The sequence below is a fragment of the Neolamprologus brichardi genome, chromosome 10 (genome assembly GCF_056152115.1).
Source record: "Neolamprologus brichardi isolate AB-2024 chromosome 10, ASM5615211v1, whole genome shotgun sequence".
Classification (NCBI taxonomy): domain Eukaryota; kingdom Metazoa; phylum Chordata; class Actinopteri; order Cichliformes; family Cichlidae; genus Neolamprologus; species Neolamprologus brichardi.
In genome coordinates, this window is record NC_142113.1 from 27,712,090 (window position 1) to 27,731,023 (window position 18,934).

At 41.0% G+C, this 18,934-nt stretch overlaps 1 protein-coding gene across 4 annotated transcripts in view; it reads right to left on the reverse strand.

Moving 5' to 3' along the window:
- Positions 1-18,934, reverse strand: part of LOC102791202 (glutamate receptor 4) — a 158,876-nt gene that overhangs the window by 44,850 nt on the left and 95,092 nt on the right. For all 4 annotated transcript variants that reach the window (XR_015719727.1, XM_006785103.3, XM_006785102.3 and 1 more), the window contains exons 5-9: positions 16,097-16,150; positions 14,683-14,841; positions 8,770-8,937; positions 8,106-8,210; positions 3,121-3,231 (exon numbers count right to left, since the gene is read on the reverse strand). Coding sequence is in view for 3 of the 4 variants with exons in the window: in XM_006785103.3 (XP_006785166.1) it covers positions 3,121-3,231; positions 8,106-8,210; positions 8,770-8,937; positions 14,683-14,841; positions 16,097-16,150 (597 nt within the window). In the remaining variant the exon portion in view is untranslated. The remainder of the gene's footprint in view (positions 1-3,120; positions 3,232-8,105; positions 8,211-8,769; positions 8,938-14,682; positions 14,842-16,096; positions 16,151-18,934) is intronic.

Here is an 18,934-nt window from a genome sequence, read left to right on the forward strand (position 1 = left end):
TACTGCCCATATAATCACAATCAAACGTCGTCCTTGTCCACGGGAGCTTTTCTGAATATGCATCAAACTCTGGGCAGCTGAAGCCAAAGACTTCACAGGGTTTTCAGCTATCTCTTAAAGCTTTAGGCTAACGACAAAGAGAACTAAACACCACTTTGAAAACAGTATGACCTTGTGTTGTGACAAGACATAAAAACTCTCCACAGCTTCTATACTTTAAAGGGCACAGTCTGGATTGTAATAGATTAGACTGTAGCCACGCTAATCTGGGAGCTCAGCTTTGATGTACTAAAAAAAATCTGAAAGTTGTTTTCTCTTTTTAAGATGCTACAGCACCACAAGTGGACTGCAGTGAGTATCTGCCATTAAATATGTGGATTACTGACAAGTGAAGGTGAAGTATTTTTTGCACTTGTGGACTGTCATGTCATTTTTATTTATGAGAAAGCCTTTCTTATAAAATCATATAACTTTGTGGAGAAGAAACAACAGAAATATGGCCTCAGGATAGGTTCGGGTCTGAAGAATGGGGGGACCTGGTGGACCTGCTTGGATTATGTGAAAGCAAGGGCAGAGTTAAGCCCTCAGCTTTGGGCCGAAAGCAGCCGTCAAATCTGACAAACAAGAAGGAACCCAACACACAGCTAAACTGTGCACAGAAAAAAATTAAGAAGACAAAACAAGCGGCAAAAAATGAGGTAAAAACCAATCAATATCATGGATTCTCCAACTGTGGTTTGGTTTAGTGTGTGCTTGTCATTTTTTGTGTTGTTTAAATACAGACAACTCTTAAACGTTTAAGATAAGGAAAGAGCCATTAAACGGTTTCTGGGATTTTATTTTATTTAAATGTGTTGGCATGGCTGTTTCCGGACCAAACCAGCAACTTATAGTGACTTCAATGACTTTGTGAGAAAGATGGCTGCCCTGTAACATGTGGCCACCACATGAAAGAACATGATTCAACCATTTAAGGAACAGAATCCAGTCTGGGTAGGACCTTAAAGATTTTTTATTCTGCTGATGGGTCAAACAATGTCTCACACATTCTTGATTTTAAGATAAAAAGTTAAATTTCATTGTTTCACATCTAGAATTAGCACAAGAGCTTTGAATGCAAGTTAATTTATTGAAAATTGAATAGTTTTATTTACAACGATGCATTAAGGAAGACTACACCAAACCCTCTTGTCCCTCCCTAAATTTTTCATATTTTTTCCATGAGGGGACTGGTGCCACCCCATGCCCCCCCTTTAGCCATGCCCCAGTCTCCAGGTTTCTGGGGTAGAGGAGCTAACTGCCTTTAAATCTGAGTCAGATCATAAAACTCAAACTTATTTCAGGCTTAGGCCAGGGAGCAGCTAGTGTAAACCTGATAATCAGCAAGCATATTCCACGACATGTTAAACTGCTACTTTGCAAAGGGTTCTTAAAACGCATTAAGACACAGATGGATGTAATATAAAACTTGAACGCTTCATTAAGTTTATACTAAGCCAACATTACTCTCACAAACACGCAGAACAAACATTAAAAGCGGGAATGAAAGGCAGCTGTCACTATGTAACTATATTATCATGCTGCACAAAAGCATGATGGATATGAACTGGGATGATTATGAGAGCATTAGTCTTTCTAAGCTGTTTTAAGGCTTACAGGAAGCCCCCGGAGTGTGTAATGTACTGTACGGTACATCAGGTAGTAGGAGAAGGTGACAGGTTTAGACAACATGTATATTTATACACTGCCACTTCCTTACTTTACGCTTCAGGCTCTGGAGATCTTTGCAAAACACTACAATCGCAAACTGGGGTGATTCTCGAGCTGTGATTGGCCACACAGACACACCAAGCATGACAATGCGTGACACTACCACACACACACATTAGCAGGTGTAGTTGGAGCTTGTTTATGCTAGAAATCAGATGCTGTGATGGTAGGAGTGGGGGGATCCATTTAGGCCTCAATGGGTGTCCATCCATGAGGGCGTCCGTAAAAAACAGAAAAGAAAAGAGGACTGTCTTTTCCCCCTCCATTTGCATTTTATTATCCTCTCGAGGGACTCCATTATGGCTCTGAGCGGCTCCATTTCTTGTTCAGATTTCTGAAACAGGGTATCCATTAACACAGCTGCTGTGTCTCTCCTCTCGCCCAGTGTCTTTAGGGCTTCATTTTGGCTCAGGCTGCTGTGTCCATCACTCTGCCATTAAGGGCTTTCATATCCTGCTTGCGTCCAACTGGGGATCAGTTTCTTAAAATGGGGTTCCTCATCAGGGGCTGAAAAGAGGGAGGATTTTGCTGAGCTGTGACTCTCCATTCCCACTTCCTTACCTTCCTTCCTTCCTCCCCTCAGATGCTACATTTACATCTGGCTGCTTTACTCTATTCAGCCACCGCAGAGTCGCTGCTACAGCTTGAGATTCGCATGCCATGCAACGGCAATTCAGTGTGTGTGAAATGCTTTTGTAGATGTATGGCACTGCTTTATAAAATGCAATAAGAATAGAAAAACCCTCAATAACGGCAGCTGTTTATGATGTTTATTGGTGCAATAAAGGAAAATCTAAGTGACGGCAGTTAGTCCTGCAGCTGTGTTATGTTTTATTGAAATTTCTGTTGAAGTAATAAAAATAAATCCCCTTTCCTTAAGAGTTTTTTAAAAAATAGAAAATTCTGTAACTAAGCAGACTTATCTCTGAAATCTGGTCACTCGTAGCGCAGAATTTAAAGGTTTTTAAGGGTTATAAAAGTGCCAAATTGTGAGCACTGAACTTGAATATGTGCCCTTGCCAATTTCATCTGGCTGCTGCTTAAAATTTTACCACTAAAGATGCCCTTTAATATATTAAAAACACGTAACAAAAAAAAGTACATCAGAAAAACAAACCAGAAACACTTTGCAAGCAAAAAGTGCAGCCGACCGTCATGTTTTTCGTATCAGTGTCGGAGATTTGTGATGTATGATGTGTATCCGCTAAATCTGACACTCCTGGCTCTGCATATGAATCAGTGTAATCTGCAGAGGCACTTGTTAATAACACTTCCTGGCATTACAGATTACTTTGAATATTACTGCATGCATGAGTGTGCGCGTTGGTTGAGGACATGCCGGTCTCTTACCATGATTGTAGTGACTACGACGGTTCGATTTTCCATGCCAGAAGTGTCATTTGGAAGCAGCGGAGAGTCCTGGATCAGCACCAGTTTGTCTGCGTCGTTCCAGTAGCCGATCTGCAGTGAAAACAAAAACGTGAGATCAAGCTCCGAAGCGTGCGTAGATTCATAATAATACGCTATATAATCCACATGGTCGGGTGGGTGTATGTATTATGTATTATGATGATGCAATCCCTAATACCGTGGGAGCTATTTTACTTGATGCAAGTGGATGTAACTGGAGAGGAAAGCTTTGTTTTTACTGCAGCGTGAAGCTTAATTTATCCAGCTCAGTGTTGGCGTTACAATTTGTTCAAATAGTGGACACTTTTCTATCATATTGTAGGCACCCTGATAGTGATCATATTATATTATTTCCCATTTATTAATTATCACTTTTATACTGTTAAATTGTTGGATACTGTTGGATGTTTCAAACAATGGGATCAGCATTTAAGTAAAAATAATCCAGATGAGCCTCGAAACAGGGAAACAGCTCGCTTTGCATGTTTCCTGGCATGTGTATGGTTTCCCTTATATGGTTTCAGACATGAGCCAGAGCTGAGATCAGGAGGTGTGGTTTACAAGCACTGCTTGGGGAAGCCCAGCAAAGGGCAACCAATCAGAATAAAGTGGGCTTTTAGGGAGGTGTGGCTTAAAGAAAGGCATGTATCATTGGGCTAATATAACAATCAAATGTAGTACACACATATTGTGATATAAAACAAGAAGCTACATACACTGTGTGACATATAAAGGAAAAATCATTATTATTTTTTGGAGTAATTCATAATGTGCATGGGCTCTATATATAGAGAGAAAAATGTAGAGTAATATTAACTTAATGAATGATTTTTATAAATGTTGACTTTTATAAATGTCTGTGAAGGTTCTGAGTCATCCAGGTCATCGTAGTCAAAGGAGCTTGCAAAGAAAAGCGTCTGGACTTCTTTAAGTTGCTTGAAGACGTTTCACCTCTCATCTCAGAAGCTTCTTCAAACTTTTATAAACTTTTATAAATGTTTTAACACTTCAGTTTTTTATAAAATAGAGGATGAAAAGGCACCATTAAATACAAAAATACAAGGATAAAGTTAAAAGTGACAAAATCGCAACTCCGTGATTCCTTTACTTTACTTTACTTTACGTTGATGCTTTGAAATGCATCTCTTGCTGTTGTGCAGACTGTGACGGCTCATGGTTCACATACGGTGTAAGTGACCTACATATGTCTCTGTGCACACGAGGCAGCTCAAGATGATGAAAGCTGATGAATCCACAGCTTGGAAAACACTTTTAAGAATACCTTGGGTTGAGATTCCCAGGACCGGGTACCTTTATACTAAAGTTTGCAAGAGTAAGGCTGCAACTATTTGAGCTATTAAAACAAGAATACAACAGTATTTTTAAGTATTTTGCCCCGGGCACAGCTGTAAAACATGGTACAATGTCTATTACTAATTGCTAATGACATCTTCTCCTGAAAGGAGATGCTGTTTAAAAAAAGCACATTAAACTTTTTTTTAATTAACTTCCAGGTTTTAGTTATTTAGTCCAACTATACGTCACAAATACATAAAGTATCATCATATCACGCTGAGGAAAGCCAGTTAAAGACAGTAAGCAGTACCATTTGGCCTTAGATTAATATACTTCACACAAGATGCCAGTTTCAAGATCAATGTGGTGTAATATCATGCTCAGCTGACTTTACTGTCTTCATCCTTCATCCGGAAGTCCTTCAGGGGCAAACTGACTGAGCGAAATTGACAGATAGGTTTGCTGTGGCTGTAATATCATAAAATTCTTTCAGTGGAGCATTTTCAGCGGGGCGAAGCCATTTAATTTACTGCAATCCTGATCTTTGTGCACATATTTATTTCCATTTATGGTAAAAAAAAAAAGGGCCTTTATTTACTTAAAGGAAACCACAAACAGCAGGCACCAGGTAATAATTCAACATGTAGATAGCCTTCGATTGCTCTGAAGTAATCATTCTCCACTTCAGCACAGAAATAGACACATGGTTCGCTCTTTTGTTCTCTAGATGCGAGTGTCATTTCTGTACTTTGAGACACGTCTCACATAGCTATGTTTAGTCATGATTTTTATTTTAATCTGATCTAAGCTACTGATGGTGGTATGGACTCACAATTCATAATCACATTTGCAGGTGGGAGTAAAAATGACCTGCTGCTGATGAAAAAGGACCCTCCCCTGTCAGAGGCATGGTTGGTTCCCTGTAGACATGAATTCTTCTGGTGCTTTTATGTTTCTACTGGGGCAGGGACAAATTCCCCCTTTGTACACGCCCTGAAGTCGACCCTTATGAGCAGCTACAAGTGAGTCATAGTGTAGGTGCTGGGAATAAGCTGTGATTGGCTGATCCCTCCAGTGTGCCGAGGCATCAGGATGATTGAGGGCCACGGAAAATGTAGGAGAGAGGCTGTGACTCACACATGCACACACACACATATATAGACCGTGTCCTGACGGGACCCTCGCCACGGCGAAGGAAGACAGGCCAAAGCAGCTTTTGATTGATGGGGACTCCTCTCTGCCTCCTCCCCCTCCCCTCCACCTTGATTGCTTTCTATTTCATTTCATCCTTTCGGCATCACTCTCACAAGTGCCCTCTCTCCCTCTTTCCCCCCATTTCCCTTGAATTTCATCTACAGACATCCATCCATCCTCTCAAACCAGCAAGTAAAAGATGCTGCAGCTTCCCCGCCACCACAATTTACTTATGATAATAGAGAGCAGCACACTACATGTCGTATCATCCCACTCGCCCAGATACTTCACATGAAGGCAGTCTGCACGAATCTGCAGTGATATATGGATGAATGAAGAAGGTTTCCGATTTAGCTATAATCAAGGATGCACGCCCACCAGAGGACGGGTCTTTGAAAATTATACGACATCGTGTTTAGGAATAAAGTTGCTCGCTGGAAACCTGCAAAATTTGTAACCTGTTGAGCTACACACAAGACCTGTTATGACATGCTGTCAGGCACATCATTCAGAGAGCCAGATAAAAAACACTCATGGCAGAAACTGTCTAACCTTAAAACAAATTCTTAATGTCACAGTGCAGTTTTAATCTAAAAGAATCCCCTGCCTTTATAAAATCCTGACCACATTGTGGTTAAGCAGCTGATTACACATGCCGGGCTGTCAGGCAGGGTTCCCTCGTGGGATCATAAACATTTTCCAACCACTAATTTGGTGGATCCTGCAGCGTTGGATGGAAAGACTGATTTTTACGTCTCCTCAGAAGGTAGCAACAGATCACATGTCACTGGTACATATGTGACAACTTTAAAAACACTAATCAATAAATCAAACGGGACTATTTTTTTTCATGATAACCAGTGATATGAACTACAGTACTGTCTTTGTTTTGCTACTAATTGTAAATGCTAAATATGCATACCTGTATTTAATTTGCATTAAATTCAAATATATAATCAAATTTAAAATAAAGTTGCTTTCACACAGGACGTGGCTGCAAATTATTTATTTCTGTTTTTGGCTTTCTGCTGTTATTTATTACAGCAAAGTGGGAGTCTGGAGGGGACTTTAGCCTTTGCTATTTGGGTCGCCAGCTTAAAAAGGTGAGCCATAGCTGCTCCCCCATCCTGTGCTGTGTCCACACAATAGCCAAAACACAGGATGCTGCTCAGGAGATCTTTCAGACATTGCAGGAGTGACATTTGTTGAACTTTGACAGCTCTGTGCTGTGAAGACTGCCAGCGTGACCAATAGAAAAGAGGCATGTAGCTGACAGCACTCAAGGAAGGAAAATGGAGCAAAAGTTAATGTTGTGTGCCTTCGTTCCCTGAATTATTCAAAACAAGTTTGTGTGAGCGAGGCTTTCGGTTTACCGGGTGATCTATGCTCCCATAGATTCATGGCCACAAGCTGTGGGTAGCAAAATGAGATCATGGAAAAAAGGGGTGGAAATGAGCTTCCTTCCAAAGGGTGGCTGGGCTCATCTGTACTAGGGATTTATACTTCAGTGGGAAATCTACGTGGAAACCCCAATAAAACCCTACAGCGTAACCTCCCTAGAAACGCAACAAGACATTGTAATTTCTGTGCAATTTCTCGCTACTTTGTTGCTTTGATGTTTTAATTATAACTATCATCTCAATAAAAGAAAAGACAATCATAGCATCAATATAAGGACTCAGATGGCAGCAAATACCTGGATGGAGACTGATGAAACTATTGGAAATGACATCAGGGAATGTCAAAAGAAGTGGAAAAAAGTGAAGGACTAAAGTGTTTGACCCTGAAAAAAAACCTCATCACAAGAAAGAGCCAAAAAAGTTTCTGTTGGACGGCGCTGGCTATAAAACACATGGACACAACCACAGGGTAACTAACATGTAATGCACCAGCAGAAGCATAAATGCTGGCCTCAGTGTAGGTCACTTATGTAAGTTACATCATATCTTCTACAAAGGTCCCCACAGAAGTCTAAATCAGGCCTTAGAGACAGTATGAGGAGCTTGGTCATCTGGGAGGTGCTCAGAGTGGAGCTGTTACTCCGCCACATGGAAAGGCGCCAGCTGAGGTGGTTCGAGGGCGCTTCTTAGGAGCCTCATAGATGAGGATTTTCAGGCATTTCCAACCCAGAGACAGAGCTAGAACACAGTGGAGAGATTGTGTCTCTCAGCTGGATTGGGAACGCCCCATCAGAAGAGCTGGAGCTGCTTAGATTGCAGCACATAGGACTAGGACCTGTATTAGCAGCACAAAATGGATTGAAGTTTGAGTTTATATTGGGACCACATGGGGTGTATGATGATTTCATAGTCGTGTAGCTTGTTGTAGGTCTGCAAACAAACTGGATTTTATAAGTCAAATGTGCAAGTGATCATCACCGTTAGCCAAATATTTATCCACAACACAAATGAAAGCAGTGTGGTGTGATGCTTTACCCGTCTGGGTCCATTATTCTTCAGTTCAAACACGTCCATAGTGTAGTTGACCCTGCGGCCATAGTGGTCAAACTGGACATTACCTGTTAGTCCCTGCAGCCGGACCTGCACACAGAGGGGGACGAAGACATGTACACACCAGGACATGATATAGTTCCACATAAGCAAATATTGTTTCTGTACACAAAACTGTTGGAAGAAAAGTGCAGCAGGCTGTATCAAGGGATGACACTGCATGCTGCATGATTTGAAGAGTCTGGGAGATTTTATTTAATAAGCAGATGTTCGCTACTCCTTTGAGCTTATTGTTGATTTAACCAAGCCAGCTAGCTCTGTCTTCTGAGCATCAGCTGAAACACACTTTCAACTGGTTTGAGGGCGTTTAAAGAATAGTTCAATATTTTGGGAAATACGCTTTTCAGAGAGTGAAGCTTTTCTTAATATACTTCTTTGTGCTCTAAGGGGCTCCGCTGTATCTAAAAGCCTCTTCAAAAGTGCAACTGCATGTTGAGGCAACGATCGTGAAGATCAGAGAGCGTCTCCTTTTCAATAACAGACATCCGAGCAGAGGCTCACAGCCACCCGGGCTCTCCATTAAAGGATTGAACAAAGAGGAAGTAGTGAAAAACCTTCGCCGATTACCTCCACTTATGCCGCGTCTCACCTGTTTTAGAGTGCGCTCCATATCGATGCCCTGGTTCCACGGGGCGGCGGGGTTAGCGAGGCAGTCGCCGGCGTTCCCCCGTCTTGAAATGTCCACCTTTTGCCTGCGCAGGTTCCTGAAGGCCTCGGCCATCACCATCACACCATCGTATGTCAGCGCCGAGGTGTACTGCGAGACAAAAAAGGGCGATTAGAGATGTTATCCTGCGTTCAGGGGTAGGATGACTCCAGGCCTCAAGGGCCGGTGTCCTGCAGATTTTAGATGTGTCCTCAACACATCTGGTAATGAACTAATCATTTGATTCAGGTGTGTTGACCCAGGGTGATGCCTCAAACTTGCAGGGCACGGGCCCTTGAGGCCTGGAGTTCCCCACCCCTGCTGTATGTGGTCAATGATGGAAAATGTGTCTAGAAAAGAACAACTTAACATCGAATAAAAGCTCTTCAGGATGAAGCAGACTGTATTGAAAGGAAATAAAACCCAGCAGGGACAGATGCCGTGGTTTGTAAATTACAGTCTTTGTAGCCCGAGGCGACCCCGCTGCTCTGCCCGTTTTGGGTAGTGCTAGGGGACGCACACCGGGAAAAGGTATGAGGCCAATTAAATACTGATTTAGCTAGACAGGCAAAATGTTCTGCAATATTTGCTGGTCAGATCTTTTTAAAAACAATCTGTGTAAGGCCGCCTCCGAGAGCGTGCTGACTTTCTGCAGGGCCAAGCAGCGTGCAGTAACAGCCTGGCTGTTAGAGCGAGGCAGCAGTTTTACTCTGCTCATTATTTTCTAGATATAGAAAAGGAGGAGAGCACATTCCCCACAGTATAAACCTCCCAATTTCCCCTAATCTGTCTTTGACCTGAAGACTCTGCCTCTGCCTTTGCTTCTGATTATTTGGGTCTACAAAAAAAAAAAGAAAAGCACTCGCCTCTCTCTCTCATGAGCAATACATTTCCCTAAAACTCACCTCTGGCAGGGCAGAAAAGTAATTGAGTGAATGAGGAATAGGCAGGAAGACGCAGAGTGGGTGGGTGGGTGAGTGAGGGGGGATAGAAAGGGGAAAAGGAGAGCGTTTTGTCCAGCCGGGAAGCAGTCTGGCATTAATTATCCCGAGTAGCAGGAGTTCATTAACTTTGCCTCCGGCCGGGGGTGAATCCTATTCATTAGCCCACTGCTCACGGTGACATTACGGCTCTCTGCAGAGAGTCTGCTGCACTCCATCCCCCTGTTGCTCTTTGACAAGCTGCCCCAAGTAACACACACAAACAATCACGGAGTGGGATAAACTCACTAACAGTCACCGCAGCTATCGGCTTCTTCTCATCTTCATCCTCACTGCGAATGCTGCCAGGAACTTCTTTTTTTAAAATTTTTTTGCAGCTGTGTGCTCACAACCAGACAGACACCAGAACAAATTGAATTTCTTAAGAAATGTTGGTAAGTCAGAGGTCTTTAACCAGGCCAGATGAAGAAAAGTCTACATAAAGTTTGCAATCTGAGGTTAGACACTCTTTCTTGGTTTAGAGAAAGAAATGCCTCTGGCCTTACTGAAGATTTAAAGATAATCTGTCTCGGGCATAAAAGACGAGATGTCAGGTTATTCGAGTCCTGACTCGAGTATTTCAATGATTGCCTTTTTAGTTTTTGGAAAACTGTGCATCACAAACAAAGGGTGTAACTCACCAAGAAACCAAAAGCACTGCACGTGTAATCTCAATGATTTACACTCTTTATTACTGTGTATTTTAATCTACACAGGGCCGTAATTTACAAAATTAAGATCCTGTTGTATTAATTAAGAAGCCACTGAAACAAGGAGTAGCTCTGACCGAGAAAACACACTTAAACATCAGAAACATGTGAAACAGAAGCTTTTTGTCTCCAGCTGAAATTATACCCTGCATAGTAAATCTTTCCAACTCTCATTATTTACAAAATGAACATATTGTTTTATTCAACAAGACCTGAAACTGGTGTTTGGGAACATAAAATCATGAGGAAATGGTTTAATACGCTAACAGTAATGTCACTTTCTCATAGATTTCTATGCAATCGCACTTCTTTCTGTCACTGGAGAAGTCGCCCCCTACTGGCAATAACAAAAAAAATTGCAGGTTTTCGGTTGAAGTTTTTACAGGACCCTCTGCAGACTGCAGTCCCATAAAAACTAAACACATCCCATTACTCAGCAGGTTGTTGAACGACTTTTAGCTGCAATAACTTAAAGTCATTATTTTCTTGATGACTGTATTTCTGATAGATGGTCTCACATTTGAATCTAGAATTCTTCTCGTGGTTTGTCAGATGCAACTTTGAAAACCTTAGCAGTGCTGCCGTTGTCTTTTTAGAGTAAAGAAACTTTCTCCTGATATCCCTTCCAAACTAGCCACACTTGTTCAGTCTTGGCTCTAATTGTGCTTTCATGAACTTTAACATTTGATTTGCTAACTGAGGTCTGCAGAGTCTGAGATGTAGCTCTTTTTTCCCTCCTCTCTTTTATTGAGCATTGCACAGTCTGGCCTTGGGCTAAATTTAATAGAATCAACACTCTTGGGAAGATTTTGGCATCTGAATGCTTCATACCAGCAAAGTGGCAAAATGTCTGCTTTTATAGATCCGGTCATATTTGCTGATGATCAGTTCATCAAGTGACTTTCATTAAGAGTATTTGCTACTTACGCTTTTAATTGCTATTGAAGCAGTAAGCCTGTACTTAGTTTTTCACTGGGCTGTATAAAATCCTATCTGGATCTTTTTGCCTATAAATCTGCAATTTCAAGCTCTGGAGTTATCATTTTGATATCCAATCGCAATGCAGGAAGACCTGAGAAAATCACATGGGTTAAATACTATCATCTAGCAACAATATCTGTTTCTGGCATTATCATTTTATGAAAAAGAGGCAACAAATTACTCGGAAAAATGCAATTATACCAGAATAATGCTAATCAGGGTCACCTCATAAATATAACTAAAGTGACACCAAAAATTAGCCAAGGAAACACCTTTATGCATCCAAATAAACTGCTTCACTGAATAGTGTTAATTAATAATAAATAGTTATTTCAATCATCAAAGTAACAGTTACACCTTCGGATTTGAGGTACTGTGTGCTAACTAACTGATAATGCAGATGATATGCAAGCCAACATGATTTAATGGAGCGAATCTGTTTTGATTTACTGAGGTGTTACACTGTAGGAACTGATGAGCCATATTAACATGTAAAAGATCCCTGGATGAGTCAGGAAGGGCAACTGGAATAAATAAACTTGTGTATTTAAATTAGGTAAGAAAACTCATATAATGTCCTTTCTGGATAAATTCAACTGAAATTTGGCGCTTTAAAGAAGATTAAAAACTAGCATAAAAACCTTTTCAATTTTCACTCTGTATGTGTTTATACAACAGTTTACATTTAATCATTAGCTTTTATTAATCTCTGGCTGTCTTCCACATCATTGTCCCCCAACCGGTTACAGTAGATTGCTGCTCCTCCCCCAGTCTGGTTCTGCCGGAGGTTTCTTCCTGTTAAAAGGGAGTTTTTCCTTGCCACTGTCACCGAGTGGTTGCTCATGGGGGATTTCCTGTGTATTATTGTAGGGTCTTTACCTTACAATATAAAGAATATAAATGAACTGACCTGAAATTGAACTAGTGACTATGATTTAATGCATTTATAAAAAAGCATACCATCAGATTTATATTCAGATTCCTCCTAATAAACCAAAACAGCAGCTTCACTGAGAGATACGGAGTAAGTTAATGCACTGAAAGGCTGTTTGTGTTTGCCGCTGCAGGTTAAAATAAGACTGTGTATTAATGCCAGACGTAAATGAGGTATAACATCTCCAGTGTTGTCCTTGTCATGCCAAGCTCACTGTAATACATTGAATAAGAATATCCCATTTACTACCTGACGACTCCTGGAACTTTTAAACGCCAAGTCTTACATCTGTCTTTGCAAAGTGAGTAAACATGCCAGGAGGAGGCCTAACTCACTGTCCTGTTAATATATTAGCAGAAAGAAGGGCTAGCTATGACTCAGGCTGTGGACAACTTAGTGGGGAGCAGAGTAATTTAGGCTGAGTGGATTTCCAGGAGAGAGAGCAATTTATCAAGAAACTGAGTGGGGGAAAACACACAGACACACACACACTCACACAGATATCACAAACACACACACATTTTGTCATGTGATATCGCCCCGTGGTGTAAACTTTTAATTTGAACCACCCCAATCCATCAGATACGCACACGCTACACGCACACTAGCGTCGTGACTCACACCACTTCCACTCCACTGCATCTGGTTTTTAAAATAGAAATCTTTGTTGGACACTCGGATCTGCTCGAGGGGGGAGGAGGTTCGCTAACCGACATGGCGTGATGCCTTCTTGCCCCAGTGCTATTCGCAATCTGTGTGACTGAAAAGGATTCAAAGTGGGTCAGTTTGTCACGTCACTGCTCGGCAGCAGTGGAAGAGGCAGGAGGAGCGTTATCGATATTTTTTGTGGATTTTTTTGATGCCAAACATGACAACACACATTCATATTTTTCATCTTACATGGCAGCATCCTTAAATACATTCTCTTTATTTTGTTTTTCGGCTTTCAACTAGCCCAGCAGGATTCTTTAAGGAAAATGGTTTTGCATGTTTCAGTCCATTACCTACAAATAGCACGCACACTATTGTTCATATACAGGACATCTGTTTTTAGATACATTTCCCACCCTCCGGGGCCCAAATGCATAAAACTCTCTCTCAGATTTATCACCACAGTTCTCACAAAGGCAGAAATGTGCACAAAGCTTTTCCATCATATTTGTAAACTTTTAGAAGCTCATTCTGAGATTTAACCACAGATGGAATTAAACAGCCCCTTATTTGCACCACAAATTATGAAATGCCAGTGACAAGAACTGAAAAAGAAGAAGCGCATCATTTTGTCATCATTTAAAAGGTATTTCCTTAAAGGCATTCTCTGGGGGAGTGGACAAAACGCTATAAAATCAGACGCACACACAAAAAAACTGAAGTAAAAAGGAGAACTAAAGCTATCAGCACAAGCAGCGGGACCCATACAGTTACAGATAATGATAATAACAATAACAAGACGAAGTAGAGAAGACGAGGACAAAATTAAGTACACACTAAGTCATTAGTAGTAACATTTGTGAATGGGTGTTATGTAACACCTTTCCACTTAACCGAGCACTCAGGGTGCTTTCTACCACGCACATTCACACGCACAGTGCTTCCTTATCGCTGCTTAAACACTTTCTAACATTCATGCACACACTCGGGAGCAAGTCCGGGTTTATATCTTTCCCAAGGATACGACTGGAGGAGTCCAGGGGTAAAAATTGATATGGCTTAGCATTAAATTATTATGAAAGGGACACCAGCACTTAACATCTAACTTTATTATAGAAGAATGAAGTGAATGGTTTCAAATAACCCTTAAATACACAAGTAGTCTTTTGTTTGAGCATTTTCTTATTTATCCTTTGACCTGGAAATTAGTGGATTTATCAAATTTCACTAATCCACTGGATAAGCTGAGTCTGTTTACTTGAATTTATTGGCATTGATGTTTGCAACTAAACACTTAATTATAATAATAACAGGCTGACCATATTAAAAAAAAAGAGCAGTATGCTCTGTACAGCCTTCTGTCCATCTCATAATGCTACACAAGCAGTGCTGATGTTGCTAAATGCTTTGCTTTAATATCAAAGGATCTCTACATCTTCTGTACTTTGCAGTGAAATTTTCACTTCACAAATTATGGGGACGGCAGATTATACAGGATTTGTTACAAATCACTAGAGGTCTGCAGGTAAAACTAGTTGTGCTGTGGGGCTTAAGACAAAGGCTTGTGTTGTACTTCTGCTCTGATTCTGACATGACTCACCTTGGGCGGGGCGTCCGAGCCCGGGTACTCCCTCTGATCCAGTTTATTCCAGCGCTGCATCAGTTTGATGACCATTGGGTTGCTGAAGTCGACCAGCTGGAAGCCCGTCACGTTTGCGCCGCCATGCATGAAGCGTTCCAGGTTGATGTCTTTAAAACCCTTGGGGGACAAGAAGGGGAAAGAGCGGTCACGTCCAGTCACAGATCCATCAGCGGCAGACGGAAACAAGCATGTGGCAGTGGCATGTGGCAGGAAGGAGGTATTGCACTTAACAAGTGGAATATCAAAGCCGGTAACTACCAACTGACTGCTACTCGTCAACATCAGATTGAATTTATTTGCTGCACTCTTCAGCGTCTATAAGAGAGTGCCATATATCACAGCAGCAGTGGAGGCAGTGAGTGAGGAAGACATGTGGTGAGCTGTGCTGAATCTCACAAGACTGTGATCATAGTCATTATAAATGTCTCTTAAAGCAGGGAGTGGATAAAGTCTTTGATCCTGTAGTATACTGCCATCATACAAAATATCTTCAGGTTCTTCTGGTTCACATTGTGTAACAAATGAGGAAAAGTGTAACTGATAAAGTTGATGTTTGAACAGTTTTCCAAAGCTAAAAGTGATATTTTCTTGTTGAAAGATTCTTCCAGGCGATAGTCACATCCCACATGTGATTTTTTAAAGTAGTTTCTTATAAATGTAATCGGCCCTCATGCATCTTTCTGCATCTGACTTCCAGTCTACAAGACTGGGAAACCTTAGTCGTTCATACATACTGGATTAAAGTCATGAAGCCCAACTGAATATGCCATAAGGCTCCATGTGGTATTAAAAACAGTCTAGTTTCACAGATTGATGCCCAAAAGGGAGGTTTTGTGTTATTTGCTTTGTGTGACTTTTATTGAAGCCACTTATGTTTCGTGGGGTTTTTTGTAGCTCATATCTGACATTTAAGGGGTCTAAGCATCACAACTATCTGAATTATTCTACTTAACATAACTCTGTGGATTTTTTTGGCCATTTGCAAAACAAAAAAACAAATTTTTTTAGTAAAAAATGAGTAAAAAAGATCACAGATTATTTTAATGATTTTCTTTTGGAGGTTTTTGCAGGAAAAAACCCTGTTATTGCCACAATTAGTCTCACATTTGTAAATATATTTTAACAGCGGGAGCGGTCTAGCACTACAGAAGCAAAAAATCCTACTGTTATCAGTTTTAACATCTGCTCCTTGAGCAAGGTCTTTAAATTTAACCACACGCAGTCTTGAGATCAGCACCACACGGACTTAAATTACCACGAGCTGGCAGTCAGCAGCATGAGAAAGCAAGCCACAGATGGAGTGAAACAAAAACGAAGGACAAAGAGAGACGCAAACAAACAAGGACCCTGACAGGAAGTGTCCGTCCCTCACCAGATTGGCCATGATGTAATGGTAGCCTTTGATGTGTTTCCCGACGCTGACAATCTGCAAGAAGGCAGAGCAGAGCTCATCGTTAATCGGACTGGATTACAGCATAACAAAGCTTAATTACATTAAATGAGCATGTGACAGGTGAGTGCATGGGCGTTGACACCGTGGGTCCATCGGGTTTGACACTCAGACGATTGAACGTCTAAACGAATGAACGGGCGGTCACGTCAGTATGTAAACACTCCACACTTCGAGGGACGTGACAGATCTTCTCAACGCTCTCACTCAACATGCAAACAACCACACAGCTGCATCATGGTGATAAATACTCATTTTGAAAGCTGACATCTGCTGGGAAATCCCACTGGACATCCAGGTAATAAGGGCGTGAATCAAGGAGAAAAAAGTGCTTTGAATCCCGGAGAAAAGCCGGGATCGGTATCAGGTCCTCGGCAGCTTAACTGCTGTCAAGACCCGAGCATCAGTTTGAACGCTCTCAGCTCCAATATTCAAGATTACTCTTAAAAAAGCTATGATTACATCACAACAAAGACCTGTCCATATATTTATAAATGGCTTTCCCACAAATTATTTTCTCAGAAGAAAGAAGTTTCAATCAAAAAAAATTCACCAAGGATTAGCAATAAAGACGGTTTTCTTCATCCTCCTTCAGTTCTTGAGTCTCTAAGTGGAAACACAAGTCTTTAAAAGAGAAATAAAGAGAGTAAAGTTACCTCAAAGGAAAACAGTTAAACAGTTTCACAAGTAGGGATGCATTAAACTGATGTCCAGGTCAGATATCAGTCATCGGTGATTCATAAAGCTGGCTCATGTGACGGCAGGATGATCTATGGGGCTCACGTCTGTGTAGGTTCACAGTCATCCAGGACACGGTCGTCTTAGGAGCTTGAAAAGAAGGTGACTTTGACGAGAAGTGAAACCTCTTCAACAAGCTTAAAGAGGTCCACTCGCCTTCTGTGCAAGGTCCAAAGACTTTGGGGCTGATCTATGTAATTTAGTGTACTGGTTGCTAATGGTGGAGCTAACATACCATGGAGAAAGCCGACAGCATAGGATGAGTAATGGGGTAGTAGGTATGAGGTATTTCACACCTGCCAGACTGAGAGCAGGTGTGAAATTATTTATATCTTTGCAGCTAGTTTTTAGCCACAAACTGTGGTCTGGTAAGCTGGAGCAAGAGGTTTCTTATTTTTATCCCTTCATCTTCTACCTCTTATGTGGCTGTAGTTGGGAAGGGGGAGGAGCGCCCTCTCCCCAAACACCCCCTGTAGGTCCACTGAGAGGACACTGACATGCCTAAAACATGTAACCTAGATTTTGTTCAATATCTGGCATCTTGTCAGTTGCTGTGGCTCCTTTCAAAATGCCACTCAAGTTGAGCCCAGGCGCTCTTCAGAGGAAGCACATTTGTGCCATGACATGTGACTATAGGTGAGAGTATTCTATATTTTATATAGAATATATTTTCATTTCTTATATTTTGAAGAAAGGCAGGGTTACATCACCCCCACAACCCTGAACATGGATGGACGGATGGACAAATTATTATTTAAGTCGTAGACTTAAATACTAAGTCTTACAATAATGTTAATTAACTCCTGATGTCAGATCTATACTTCTATCAGCAGACAGCAAAGCAAAGGTACTGCATCAGTGCACCCCCATTTACAAGCACAAACCTAATGCAGGTTGGCTAATTTAACAATCACATACATCTAAACTCAATCACATCTGCTCTTTTACACAATGTTATAAATTGCTGTTATCATATAGTACATGTTTATGCAGATGCTACAAGAGTTACAGAATAAACTCTGTAACTGTTGTTGTTAGAGGGACTCGCTGCTGGAGAATTGGAAGCAAACTGGACAGTAATGATATGAAGGAAGACGAGTGTTTGCTGTTCCCTCACACTCTGCATCACTGATGGCTTTTAAAGCCTCTTCTGGCACTGAGGCCGTCACTAATGACACCACCAGAGCGACCGATGTTTGGCTCACGTCTCACAGAGTAGATTTTCGCATAATTTTCATCATTTATCGAATAAAGGCTTCTGCTGCCACGCACTGAAGAAACGCTGAATATTGAAGTTATTTCCTTTTTGCCCACATCTGTATATGAAATGTTCTGCTGGGCATTTATTGCTGACTGAGGATCCAAGAAGTCAGTGCAGGACTGTCTTTACAAATTTTAATTTAGTTATATTTTTCTCATTTTCCCTAATACTCCACACAAGGGGAAAAATTCATGTAATTGACTCAAATTGAACTTTTAATGGCTTATTTAATGCTTAAAAAGTTTACTGACTGCCTTCTTAGCAGAATTAGCTGTATTGACACTCTCGATGTACAGAACAGACAACAGACACAAACAACATGTTTAACATATTTATGTTTTGTATTTAATTAACCTCCTAAGACCCAAACTCTTCCATGGCATGTATTTTTAATTTATCTTTGATATTTGGGCTGTTTGGGACCTGATCAAATCTGGTGATCAAAGGATCACCAGATTTTATTTTTTTTATACCCTCGTAAGTGGATATCAGGCCCTTGTGGAGCTAAATTTGGTATTTTGGTCTAGACAACCCAAAATGTGATGTCCACATATGTGGACGCCAGGTCCTAGGAGGTTAAAGGTGTTGGGATAAATTATGGAATAAAAAGGGGACGGATAACTAGTTAATATATATACATGAAGAGTGACTATAAATCCATATATAAATGTTATATAGATAGATATGCAATAAAACAAAACTGTATATCAACATGGTTTAATGCTAAAAGTAACAAAATTCAGAACAAAGGTGCACCCTGT